We start from the raw sequence: 14,964 nt of genomic DNA on the forward strand, positions 1-14,964 counted from the left end.
TGAGTTAGGGTAGGTGTAGCGGAGAGGATGGGTTCCACCCCTTTGAAAATAATTTTAAAAAGGTTCCCTCCAAGAATAGTATAAACGTGCCTGCAAACAGAAATACGATGTGACTGACAGCTGTTGAATAATAAATGTGGTAAGTTTTCAAATGATCACCTGGTATAAACTATTATACATTATCATTAAACTGTTTTATACATAATAATAATATTAATATAACAATATGAAATTTATATATATATATATATATATATACATACATACACATACTATATTATTTTATATCTGGAAGTAATTTTGAATTTAAGCCATTCGCCAAAATTTAACAAAAAATAAATCCTGTGACTACTATAAAACCTTCTGCAGGAACCTATAAAAATGTGAACCGTGGGAGGTAAAATTAAATTACACTGGAACTTCAGCTGGGCGAATATCAAGGATGGTTTCTACCCTACAGAAGCTGTGCAGACCAAATTCTAAGTTTAAAATTAATAATGAAAAACTACAAACTTGTTCACAAGTTTTTATTACCTTCATTGACTTTAAAAAAGCCAATGATTGCATTCACAGGCCAACCCTACTTAAGGAATAAACACTCTCAAAGCCACAGATTCTCTACAGAAAAGACCCAAAGACACACAGCTGAGGTTACAGACAAAATGTAGAAGCAAAATCAGTCTTAAAAATTACTGGCATAACCAGAAAGTTAAGACAGTGTGCTCTTCAAAGAACACAGAAAATAGATTGACTTGAGGCCATTGTGGCCTCAAAAGAAAAAAAAATTATGTTATATTAATATTATATATATATATATATATATATATATATATATATATATATATATATATTATTATTATTTTTATTATTATGCTTTTACGGCCAACATGGGACCACTTAAGTCAATTTTAGTTGGATCTTTTCTGAGAAAAGCGTGTTATTTTACTCTTTCGAGCTGCCCAGTATTTCTTCATCCGTTCAGATCTTGCTTTCTTTTCTTCATCCGTAAACACCCTCTTCGTTGTATTTTGTCGTTTGTCTGTCTTTTGTTTAAATCTAATGCTTTTATCTTTTAGCTTTGTAATTTTTCCAGTTTTATTCTGTAGGTCAGTCAGGGAAATTCCCAATTCTTTCATATCTTCTCTAATTTCTTTGATCCATCCTACTTCTAGCTTTTGGAACCAGAGCTTTTCAATGATATTTCTTGACAGTCTTGTTTGCGGTGTCCTTATGGATTTGGCACAATCCACCATTGGCCTTCTTTTTGGTGTTTTTTATTGATACACGTTCTGACAATTCTCCTCTCTATTTTCAGAATTTTTTTAATTCGGTTTTTCTGAGTGATTTTGAAAAGGGTCTCGCTTCCGTAGGTGACTTCTGGCTGTACTACAGTTTTATAATGTTTAAGTTTTGTTTTAGCAGAAAGGCATTTTTTGTTATATGTTGACCAAGTTAATTTTTGGGATTTAATCATTTTATTTGTCCTGTTTTGCCATGTCACTTTTTCATTTAAATTATAAGTTATTATTTCCCCTAGATATTTAAATTGTTTTACTATTTTAATTTTCTGATTGTTTACCGTAATGTGCTCTATTACCAGAGGATCTATGGCCATTAGTTCAGTTTTTTCGAAAGAGATATGAAGCCCTATCTTTTGTGCTAGGTTTTGAAGGCTCATGATTTGTGTTTTGGCTTCTTGAATATTATTTGCTAAAAGAGCGAGGTCATCTGCAAATCCTAGGCAATTTAGTGTGATGGAGTTTTTCTTAGTACCCATTTTTATATTTTTGGGATTTATTTCATACCATTTTCTCATGACAAATTCAAGGGCGCAGTTAAAAAGGAGTGGTGAGAGGCCGTCTCCTTGCCTCAATCCAGTTTTTATGTAGAAGGGTTGAGAGAGTTCACCTCTGAATTTCACTCTGGACTGGGTATTGGTTAAAGTTAATTTTATCATGTTTACGAGTTTAGGGTGAAGGCCCAGGTTTCTCAGAATATTCAGCATGGATGGTCGGTGTATACAATCATAGGCCCTTTCAAAGTCGACGAAGGTGATTATTAGTTGTTTTTTCCGTCTTTTATATAAGTCCATCATAAGTTTTAAGGATATTATTTGCTCCGGGCAACCTCTCCATGGCCTAAATCCCCCTTGGTATTCCCCAAGTTCCAGTTCATATATATATATATATAATAAATAAATAAAATAAAAAGATATAACAGTAATAAATATTAGTTGAAAAATAAACAGTAATTTTTTGACTACTTTTAATTTATGGTACTTTTTATTGCAACAATAAGTACTGCTTATTTAATTTCAACATTTTTATTTCTTCTTTTTAATTTACTTGCTTTTTTAAACACAACAAAACACACGCGCGCGCATGCACACTCAACTTTTTTGCAGTGGCTATGATTGTGTAAAAATTTAAATTGCAACCTAGATTTTGATTTTAAGTAAAATTTTTGTAGATTCTTTTCAGAAAAATCTTGTTTCCCAGTTATTAACAATAACTATTTGGCATAGATCTTTGTAAATAACAATTTCAGATAATCAAAATAATAATAATAAATGCAGAGGAAAAAGTTGGATAAATTTTTTCAAAAAGAAGGTATGGCAGTGATTTTATTTATTTCAGTCATATCCATTGTTAATAAGACCTTCACACTTACAAAATTCAATAATGAAATGGAAATTATACTATTCTACTTTTTTTTACTCCAAATTTTGCCACATGTATATTACCTTCTTTTGGCCTAAACCCTTTAAATGAAGCGCTTATCCCACAAACTTTTGGTCAGAGCCATCACACCGACAGAGTCAGGGCAGCAGTTGACCGATTCCCACAGTACTAACCAGGAAATAGGGAATCAAGATGTAGGTGAAGGGAGGAAACAATTGATTTGGACAGGGTCTGTTAATTCCTTGAGAGAATGGAGAAATATCCAGCCATGTTCAAGACTATACAGAATGTTTCTAAAATAGTGGGCTGGCTATACTTTTTTGGATTCTACTTGTAAAACTAAACAAAAAAAATTCCTTAGGAAAAATGTTGATTTCTCCTTTCTTCTACCGCTGTCCGCTATTTTATTACTTTTATATAAAAATTTATACCTCAAGTTCAGATAGATGAATCACATTAATATTTGGTAAGCATCTTTGTAATAAAGTTTTAAAATTAGAAAAAAATCAGGAATTAAATACCTTTACAAATTACAAAATGGCGGCCATGTTTATTTTTCAATTTGTTATATCACTGTAAATATTAGTTTTATCACAATTTATGTTATTTGCTAAAATATTAAGCCTTTTATTTTGAACAAAATAACATTTTATTTCTTAAAATAGCCAAATTATAGCAGAAAATGATGTAATTTTGTGTCTGTTTTCATGTCCTCCACTTTACGTTCAATTAAATTATAAATTAATTGTTTTTATTTATTGTTAATTCTAGTATTGTAAATTACCATCAAATTAAGTAATAATTTTCTCATAATAAAATTTAATATTAAATAATAATAAAACAATTGATATTAACGTTTTACTTTTGAATAATTTTACACAGTGACTACTACCGTTGACCATGTATACAATGTAAAAATGAAGCTTCCTTCAACAGGAATGGTGTTCAAAACTATCACAACCAGCATATCTGGAGCGACAAGAATCCTCATGGTACCTTCCAAAGTAGCCATCAAGAAAGATTTCCCCTGATCATATAGGCAGATATTTTTAATGACTATCTTGTGGATCCTGTCATTTTACCAAATTGTTTAAATGGAGGAAATTATCTTGCTCATTTAACCAAAAATCTCCCACGTTTTTTGGAAGACCTACCTCTACAATTAAGAGGAAATATGTGGTGTCACCATGATAGAGCTCCAACACATTTCAGTCAGTTGGTATCAGATTTCCTTTGAAACTTGCTATGAAAAATGGATAGGCTGCGGCGGGCCAGTTCCCTGGCATGCCCAATCACCTGACTTAAACCCTCTTGACTTCTACCTATGGGAACATTTGAAACATATTATTTTTTATTCAACTCAACCTTGAGGATCTTCAACAAAGGACCCAAAATGAATTTCAAGAAATTAGGAATACTCACATAATTTTTGAACAGTTAAGACAATCTCTCAGAAAAAGTCTAAAGACTTGTGTAATTTCTAATGGTGGACACTTTGAACATCTCTGGTAACTTTTAACAATTTTTAACTGTTTAATTACACCTAATGTTCTACAATAATTAACGTAAGATTATAACAGGTAATTGTTTTTTTTTTTTTAATTTGTAGGTCTATTATTGTGAAAAAATTATTACTTAATTTGATACTAATTTACAATACTAGAATTAGCAATAAATATTAATATTAATTAATTAAGCAATTAATATTTAATCAAATTGAAAATAAAGTGGAGGACATGAAAACCGACATAAAATTACATCAATTTTCTGCCATAATTCAGCTAATTGTCAACTGATTTTAAGAAATAAAATGTCATTTTGTTCAAAATAAAAGGCTTAATATTTTAGCAAATAACATAAATTGTGATAAAACTAATATTTACTGTGATATTACAAGGTGATTTAGAAACACCTGTATAATATCTCACAAAGAGAATAAGTATAATAATTTCAATACCAATGATGGTACAGAGTGAAAATATTTAATTTATATCTAACAGATAATAATAAATTTTAACTTAAGACTGCACAGGGGATAATAATTCCAAAAAAAAAGCAAATGAACTGTTAAAATTAGTTTCATAACAATAAGAATCTATTGGAGTTATTACATTTTTTTTTACATTGGTAATTAATTACTTTAGTAATCTCTTGCAGACACCTACATAGAGTGTAAATATAAAAATAAATTGTACAGAGTAGAATGAATAAAAATATTTTTTTAAAGAAATAACTTTCAAACTTCTCTCACAAGATATTACACTCTCACAGAATATAAATATAACTGGTTTACTGACTACATTAGATGTAGTCTGTCATTTGCTATATCATTCTACCTTTATTTTAATGCGAGTTAAAATGAATAACACAATCAAAATTGTTGACACATTTGTCAGGCAGTAATACATTTGTTGAATACTCAGAATAAAAACTTTTCAACAACTGGTGGCTGTGTACAGTATAGTAGTGTAATAAATGAAAAACTAAAAAAAGAATTTCCTAAAATATTTCAGAACTGTAGAATAAATGCACAAGATTAAGAAAATTTCAAATAACCCTCAATTACCATTATCAATAACATGAAAGACATAGCTTATGAAGAATCTAAGAAAAGAATGATAGCATTGTATTTTTTTTTATACTGAAAGTTTGTATAATTCAATAATTTTTACTTTAAATACAGCCATCGCTAAATGAAATCAACATGTTTAGAAAAAATAGTGGCCAAATCATAAACTAATATAATAATACTTATAGATCCTTCCCTTTTTAAAAGAGATAGGTATTATTTTGTACTTTAATAGTATAAAAGCGTATCTATCATTACTTAATATTAATCCTTACTAGCAAAAATATAGCATTAGATACTGATAGTGAATCATTAATATTAATCAGTGATAGTGAATCATTAATATTAATGTTGAACTATAATAAACAGTACTCATACATATATCATCAATACACATGTTTACACAAATATCTGAAAAAACATTATTACAATTGCAACTAAATACAATAAAAATTACAGAACTGAATTTTCATTTTTATCTTGATCTTTGTCACCATCATAAAATTCATTAGTCGGTTCAACCCTTCGATCTTCCTCTAACTGAGAAACACGGACATCCGGATCAAGTTCATCCATAAGAATTCCATCTTGAGGTCGAGTTGCATCATCAGGAGGGGTATGTATCTGAACACTCGGTGAGTGTTCAATCATCTTTAAATTTTCACAAACGTGCCTCGTTACACATTCTAAATACTGTCTAGTATTAGCGTTATCTCTGACTGTAACTTGTGGATGCAAAGTCAAATCTCCAGCAAAATATTCTAGGTACCTTGTATATGGAAGCTCATTACTTATCTCTTCATCAACAAGAAGCGAAGTTTCATAAGTCCAACATTTTGCAACATTTCGTAATGTGTACCTAAATAGAAAAGGAATTCAAACTATTAAAAGCCAACACACAAATAAATAAATTTATACATAAAAGAAACCAATCATACATATTTCACAATTTCAGTATTTTTTCATTTAATTTTTAGCTGTAAATGTAGTAGCTTCGTCAGTATGTGAACACATACACATGTATTAGCAGATATGGCAACTACACGAGTATAGCATACAGTTGATGAATACATGGAGATATAGCTGATATCAGCATTAAAAATTACAGGTTTGAAATGAGACATTTCATAATCCATTAATCAAACTCCTTTCTTCAATTTTATTTCTTACTCAATGTGAAAGTCACAGCAGGCTTATTTACTGCCTCTGTCTGTAACAAGGTAGAGTTGCAATGGGTGCCAAAACACTAAAGTGTAGGAGGTAATGAGAAAGCTGATGCACTTGTGAAGAAAGAAGCATCTTATCCATTTTACAGACTAGAACCTATTTATGATGTGAACTGTAGTTCTCAATAACCCCAAACAAAACAATTTAACTAACAAATTCACATAGATATCCTGAACAAAGTTCAGGGAAAATGCTAATCTATAGACCTAATAACCATCAAAATTCCTCATCTGTGAATTTTAATAATGGAAATTTTTCATAACTACTTATGCAGATTTTATCATTTTAGTAACAATTATAAGAGCTAACACAACATATACACCCATTTACTTATTTATGTATTACTTCATACAGAAATAGATACCATTCTTTTTGCTGAAAAATACAATAAAAGCCACATTCTATCAGATTGCAATTGTCAAATATAAGTAAAAATATCCTTGAGAAATATCTTATGTTGAATGCCTATCCTATTATAACGTACTCGCTTTGTGAAACTAATAAAATCCAGTGAAAATAAAAAATATCTGTACTATTTGTTTATACTTCATTACATTTCCTACTGAGGTAGTAATTTATAACATAACAGACAATATAGTACATAGTAGGTAAAAAACTGTCTTGAAACATCAATAACATTTAACTCAAGCTACATAAAAATTCTTAAGGCAATCCATTCAATTGCCATTCATTCTCATGATTTACGTGACCAATCAGAACTGCTCACCATCATAGCGACATAAACAAATGCATATATCCATAAAAGATTTATCACAAAATAGTATTAAATTCACAGATCCAGTTTACTGAACTTTGTGATTTTTTTTTCTGAACATACCCAAAAAACTAATGGAGAACTTCAGTCATGATCTTAAGCATAGATGTTAAGACATTGTATTCACACTGAAATTAACAAACTTCAAAAAATTATTTAATTTTTGTTTTAATCATTAAATATGACATCATTCAACTAGGAGATGCATCTGATGACCTAAAAAACTTATTTAGAAGCTGTAACTAGATTATTCTTTATTTATAAACCCCCCCCCCCCCTAGAAGTGACAGTAAATTTCTGTTTTTGGCTGGGCTATTTAATGAATTTACATTTTTTTCAATGAGCTTTGGCTATTTTATATATAAACATGTACTTAGTAGTATATAAACATATATATTTTAGATATAAGCATATCTTATATATATATATATATATATATATATATAGTAAGATATAATAAGATCTGTAATAGTACTGTAAATCATTTTTAAATTTCTAGAATTAAAATTTAACTATTTAAATGAGATTTCATTCCCGTCAGAATTGAGAATATTAAAATAAAAAAATGTAAACAAAAATAATTTTTGTTCTTGAATAATTTTATAAATTAACTTTACTTAAGAATGAAAACTGAACAGTTCTAGTAAATTAATATAAAAAAATATTCTTTTCACAGAGCATGTTTATGAGGTTACTAATCAAAATTTTCAGAATAGTTGAATCAGTAATTAATAATTACAAACCAGGAGAGTTTTTGGTGGCATGTTATTAGTAGGACTATCAACTCAAACTAAAATCCCAATTTATTTTATTTTCCAATGGGATTATCTTATTCCATGCATAAATGTTTATGCATGTGCCAACCAACACAGAATTAATTGGTAGCATGGTTATCCAGCAAATCACTAGAAGACACATTCAGAAATTAATATGGCAACACTGTTAGCTTATTATATTTTTATTACTATTAAATTCACTTAATTTAAATGGAATGCCATTTTCTTTTAAAGTCCTTATCACATATTTATACAATAAAATGAAAAAAATTAATTCAATCTGAATAAGAAACAAATACAAACATGGATTGCATGCATGAAATGGTTTTACTATCAACAGCCCTTAGTTACATTCAAAACATTGACGTGCGCACATACGCACACAATACTGATACATCAACAATAGTGTATTCTATCAACACTAAGCATCATAAAGAATGTGTCACAACATTAAAGAAATGTCTTCAGACGTTCACGATGTAATGACCATCTTTCATTACTATTAAAAATGTTCTCATTACTAATTTTGACATTTGCATATTGAGTTGCACTGTATCTTTCAATAAATCAACAGTTGCAACTTCTGAATAAGGGGACACACTTTTATTATTCAGATTAAGAAATTGAGAGGTTACGTAAAGAGAAAAAAGTTAAAACAATCAGTATATTTCCTAAACTGTATTTTCCTTGTTATTATAAATTTAGGGAAAATGTTTAAACTGACACATAAAGCAATGATTGCAACACTCCAAGCTAAATTTTATAAGCTCATGATTTACTGTACAGTATAAAATTGGATATAATCACCAGATTGAGAAATAATGCTTTTATATACTACATGACTACCCCCACCAACCTATGTTAATGTTTAAGAAAGTTGGTGGGTGTAGTCATATAGTATATAAAAGCATTATTTCTCAAACAAGCAGCACATGAATCTCCTTGAGATTTCAAATTATATAAGTACGTCAAAATCTCCTTTAGACGCCAGCGTATGCGTCAACATGTTTGCAATAGCTAGACAAAATAAGTTTAAGTAATTAGTAATAGGTTAAGTTTAACCAAACTTAACCTATGCTCACTTCACTCGCTAACCTTGACTAATTAACACCGTAATTTTTTGAGTATTTATTTAATAAATTCAGTAATTATTGCAATTATTTATTATTTAAATAATCAAAACACTCCTGTTAATTAGTCAAGGTTAGTGAGCGTAGGTTAAGTTTGGTTAAATTATATTTATAAAATAAATAAATATAAATAACCATTTATTAAAATTAATAAAGAGACTGTTTTGAATCTATGTTAAACTGTATATCGGCTCATTTTCCACCGAAATCCGATTGACTACTTTTTTTTTAAATAAAGCTGTAGCTGCGGTGGTGTTAATACTTAAGTATGACCAGATTTTTAACTGACATGAGAAACGTTAGGAAAAAGTTTGACTCACAGACAGTGCTATCTATATCATTTATACTAACCTAAAAAAAGAAATATATAAGACCAAGCAATTGTGAACTGTATTTGAAAAATCCACTAGATTCCATATTTAATGCATGCCTGATAAAGAAATATTATCTGACAAAAAAATAATCAGATATTATCTGATTGCATAAAAAGGATAATCTTTAAATTTATAGTTATCTCTCAGTAAAAAAATTAACTTTAGGGCTATTTTTTTTATAAACAAGTAGTCATCAAATGAAATTATCATCTTACCCTCCACCACCAAGGACAAGGAGTGGTACATTAAGATCACAAACATAACGTACACACTCTCCATGGCCTTTTGTACTTAAACAGAAACAACCAAGCCGATCATGATCTAATGAATCAGCACCACACTGAAGGACTATAGCACTTGGTCGGAAGAACTGCATAACGTGCTGAATAACAGGCTTGAATACCTGAAATGATAACATTTATAACAATATATATTACACCGATATGTGCATAAAATATTTAAAAAAACACTGAAATTATATTATTACATAATTACTATACCAATAGTAAACATAGGTACAAAATTATTAATGCTTCTTAAGACATGTTTCTGTGTATCTATCTATTCATATGCTGGCTTAGACACTTAGAACATTATGGTGATAGGATCACCTCCTAAATGACCATAATGCCAATACTACCATTAAACGTCAGTTGTCAAAATGATAAGATCATCAGCTATCTGTAGCACAAACAATTATTTTTGTTTACACAGATACTAAGATGTTGTTTTTATAATTATACATTATTGATCAATTTACCAGCTAATAAACTAATAAAAGTATTATTATTTAATAGTACAATAAATTATAGGTAGTATAAAGCTTGATAAGTAGGAAAATCAAACAGGACCAAGTTTTTGCAAATGACTATCCCCTATCCCTTTCTAGTACATGATTTTTGCTTACAACCAGTCAAACCAATTTACATATCTGGTTGAGTACATCTAAATTAATGTTTTTTAAATCTTTGGTATTAAACATTTTAAGGGGCCTCAAAAACTAGACTTCTTATGTATCACAGTGAGGTACGCTTACAACTTGTAAACATCACATAGTTTTTGTTATGATTACACATTAATTAACAGAACTAGCAAGAACCCTTTTATATAATGCAACCAGATTCATTTTACTTAACATGCAAGTTAAATTTTGATAAAAAGTCATAAGCAATTAGTACTTACTTGGGCATAACTCTGGTCATCAATTCCTTCTCGTAATGGAACATTAACAGTATAATACTTTCCATAATCATCTCCTATCTCATACATGTGGCCTGTTCCAGGAAAAAAGTTATTTCCGTATTTGTGAAATGAAACTGTCATCACGCGATCGGTGTAAAAAAATGCTTCTTGTACACCATCACCGTGATGAATATCTATATCGATGTATAAAACACGAGGATGATATTTTAACAGTTCTAAAATGGCTACAACAATATCATTGACATAACAGAATCCAGAAGCTTCAAACTTTTTTGCATGATGCAAACCACCAGACCAATTTATAGCTATATCACAGGCTTTATTATTCAATTTAATGGCACCATCTAACGACGCTCCAGTGTACATGGTGCAAAAATCAAAAAGACCTTCAAAAATAGGGCAATCATCACCGATGTTAAAACTCGGAAGTATTTTGGTGTACTGCTGAATGTTTTGTGGAGTTACGTTTTGCAAAAACTCTATGTATTCCTCCGAATGAAATCGGCACATATCCTGAGCGCTTGCCCTATACGGTCGATATATTTGCATCTTTTTGTACAAACCATAGCTAAGTATTAAATTATTAATTACCGCCAACCTATGCGGTTTCATAGGATGCCCTGGACCGTAATGAAATTTTCCAACGTCAGGATCGTAAAAATAAGCAACCTTTTTCGTCATCCTATTCTTTATAAGGTTAATTACTTTAAGAATTGGTTGATTACAGTAAAATAAAACAGATGTTAAAGATCCGTTATTACATAGCAGTAAAAACGGCTTTATTTTGTACTTAAATAATTAACAGGTTATGGCTTATAAGATATTGTACATAGGCAACTACAAAAATTGAGCGTACAAAACCGAAAAGTAACGCACAGTGTAACTTCGCAAATTAAACACTTCAGTTGTCTGTTTGTTAGTTTTAACTAACAAAGATATTTTCTGAAACTATCAATATCCGCGTTAAAGGTAAACAAACTCGGTTCGTTAGCAGTAGATCACAATAATAATCACACTAGTTAAATCGCTCACCGCTCGATACATTTAACGACGACCGCTGTTAGGTTATCGATAGGTATGAGCTACAAGCAGACATCGAATATTGGTAACGTATTTCAAATGTTCCTTTATTTGTTTTTCTTTTAAAAAATGAAAATATTTTCTGTAAATTATCGTTTGTCGATTTATTTCTATTGAAAAAAATGAATGAACTTCATTCAACGAAATTTAACTTTTTTTTTTTTTTTTTTATAGTTTCCCACAAGCTACGGAGATTGTCGGACATTCGCAGATATGAGGGGTCTAAATGCAAAACTGGACAATTACCTTTCGCAGATTTTCTACAAACTAAAAAAAAAACTTCATAAACAAACAACTTTTGATTTGGCAAGATAAGATTTTTTCTAATAATTCTGGGCAAATGTTTATTTTTGAACATGAATAAATGATGTAATGTTCAATGTAAACTGGTTATTTTGTTTTAAAATTTGGAAAGTCCGGGTATGCATCTCTCTCTCTTTTTCAGTTTAGCCTCTGGAACCACTGTAACTTATTACTTCAGAGGATGACATGTATGAATGTAAATGAAGTGTAATCTTGTAGTCTCAGGTCGACCATTGCTGAGATGTGTGGTTAATTGAAACCCAACCACCAAAAAGCAAACCCAACTATCTAGTATTCGAATCTGTATAAAAGTAACTGCCTTTACTAGGACTTGAATGCTGGAACACTCAACTTCCATATCAGCTGATTTGGGAGGACACGTTCACCAGTGGGTTTAAACCAGGTCAGTACCTGAAAATGGAAAAGTCCACTTATGCATCTATATATTATGTAAATGTCTGAATTAGCAACTAAAATTGTGTAGGAGATAAGGAAAATAAAATGCTACTGAATGTTATTTTGAAGATGATGCATTTTACATTATAATAAAAAAATGACAAATAAATACATTCAATACAAAAAACTCAATAAATTAAACACGAAAGTCATCATTTATCTCTTGATGTTTGCAGACTGGGTCAAAATCTTTTGTTCCACAAGCTGTGTCATTGTGATTAAATACTGAATACGAATAAAACCAAAGATCAGTAATCTCAGTCCATATTGTTTTGATAGTAACTTATCTACATCATGTAGCTTTGACTGTTTTATTTTCACTCCCTTTTGTAATGTTAATGGATTAATATTGGCTAGTGTTATATTTTGTTTCATCAGAGATAATGCTTTGCTGATGTCTGATTTGTAGAATGGATCACCTCTAACAAGAACTTTGTAACCTTGTGAAAGTTTTTCACATGTTGAGCATTTACTTATTTAAAAATGCCAGTTGGACAAACTTTCAGGATATTAGCAGTCTCAGTTTTCCAGTTACATACCTGAAACTCAGAGATATAATCACAGTACCATAATGACTGAAAATTTCTAAGTGGTCAACAGGTTGGATTATTCTGGTTTTTTGATGATCTGTTTCTATTAGGCCAAAAACATTGCTGGCAAGTAACTGCGCCCTGTTACAGAGAACACAAGTTCTACTGCATTGACATAAGTAGGAGCATCACGAGCAAGCCACTTTAGTATTAAATTTTTGTTCTGGCTCCCACAACCATTGAAGACCAGTTGAAGTGTATGTATTTCTGGAGGAAATTTTGAATTTTTTAATTTGTGATAAACTGCAGAAGATATTTCATGAGAACCTTTTAGATGATCGAGTTCTGACCACATATAACAGAAAACATTACCTTTGGTCAGGTTGCTTTTTGATGACCCTTGAACTATTGTAAAATTATAAATGTAAATTAGTCTCGAGTAGTATGTAGCTTCGTCAGCTATCGTTGGTAGTGGCATGTTTTTTTGATAATCAAAACTAAATTTCATAACATTAGGACCTTCATCATACAAGATTTTAAAAAAGGTTTTTGCCTGTAATTTATATAAACAAAGTTGTATCATATGTTCTGATTTTTTGCCATGGTCTTCGGCGCGTTAAATGCCCTCCTTCATCCATAATAAAAGAATAAATTTATCAATAATAATTAATTCAGTAGTTAAAATAGTAGCTAAGAAGAAACCTGGTTTCTTTAATATTAACAACCAGAAAAAACAAATGGTAAGATTGCAACTGAACTAAAACAGGATTATCTGATTGGTCAATGGAAGAATCTACTTTTGCTCCTCACTGAAGGTAGGAAATGTCCACCTTTGCATCTAATGCAGACATTCATAACTTAAATTGATACCAAATGTTACATTTTGCTGGAAAACAAGATTACTATTTGGCGCAAACCTTTATAATAGTCCACTCTTAACCTCATTATAGCCAAAAATGGAAATGTCCAGTTTTGCATTTAGACCCTTAGCATTTTCTGAAGTAACCTAACCACATTCAGAATTTATTAAAAAAATAAATCACATCTACTCTTAATTTAGCACTATAATAGTATAACTCTGAATTAGACATGACCAGACATGGTCTGGATGAACGAAAATCTAATTGGTATAGAGATGCTAATCTACAGCTGGTGAAATCACAATAAATTACAGAAAGTTATTTGAATTTTTTTTAAAGTATTAGTTTAATTATTAATTCAAACTTTACTCAAATACAACAAACTTTGAAGAAAAGATGCTTACAAAAAAAAAATAGGGAATAGGCCTACAATACATACAGTCACTACGTTGCTCATACTTCTTTGAATGAGGAATGGGAAAGTTAAATGTGCTATTATGTTACAATAGGTTACAGTTGTATATAAATATATCTAACTGTTTTATTTATAATCTATATAGTCATATTTACTGATGAGCAAAAAAGAAAAAAACTGAAGTTTCTTACTAGTAAAGATAATAGTTTAATTCATTTCCTCTGTATATTTCATAATAATGTACCCACTTGAAGTTAAAAGTCTAATCTAATTTTAAAATAAATTATGTTCTGAAATTTCATGAAAAATAATGAATGTAATGAAAATACCCTAATCAGAATTAGTCTGCATAATCAAGATGATTGGGATTCAGATAAATAGGTTGTATTATATTTGCTAATTGCTATAAAAATTTGTTTATTGAAATTGAATACACCAATGCTTATGTAATTAGATACTTTCTCAGAACAGCACAATTTGATATTGTAAGATTTTTTTTTCTAAAATCTTTTCCATAAAAAATCTTTATTGCTACTCACTGAAAACATCAATGATACTTGACTGAGGGAATATTAAAGATGGTGG

At 29.9% G+C, this 14,964-nt stretch overlaps 1 protein-coding gene across 1 annotated transcript; it reads right to left on the reverse strand.

Annotated features, from left to right (window-relative positions):
• Nucleotides 1-4,733: 4,733 nt before the first annotated feature.
• LOC142323542 (histone deacetylase 3-like) lies at nucleotides 4,734-11,736 on the reverse strand. The gene is made up of 3 exons (XM_075363316.1): nucleotides 10,715-11,736; nucleotides 9,748-9,935; nucleotides 4,734-6,109 (listed from the first exon to the last, which is right to left on the reverse strand). The coding sequence occupies exons 1-3, from the start codon at nucleotides 11,414-11,416 to the stop codon at nucleotides 5,704-5,706; spliced, it is 1,296 nt and encodes a 431-aa protein (XP_075219431.1). The 5' UTR covers nucleotides 11,417-11,736; the 3' UTR covers nucleotides 4,734-5,703.
• Between the last annotated feature and the right edge of the window lie 3,228 nt (nucleotides 11,737-14,964).

Source organism: Lycorma delicatula, chromosome 4 (assembly GCF_047948215.1).
Source record: "Lycorma delicatula isolate Av1 chromosome 4, ASM4794821v1, whole genome shotgun sequence".
In the NCBI taxonomy this organism is placed as follows: domain Eukaryota; kingdom Metazoa; phylum Arthropoda; class Insecta; order Hemiptera; family Fulgoridae; genus Lycorma; species Lycorma delicatula.

Bases quoted from the DNA above. Each gene is read 5' to 3' on its own strand.
- LOC142323542 (XM_075363316.1), bottom strand. From the start codon at position 11,416: ATGACGAAAAAGGTTGCTTATTTTTACGATCCTGACGTTGGAAAATTT. The intron at 9,936-10,714 runs GTAAGTACTAAT...TTATCATTTCAG, and splicing joins ATGACCAGAGTTATGCCCAA to GTATTCAAGCCTGTTATTCA. The intron at 6,110-9,747 runs GTAAGATGATAA...TTTTCTATTTAG, and splicing joins CTTGTCCTTGGTGGTGGAGG to GTACACATTACGAAATGTTG.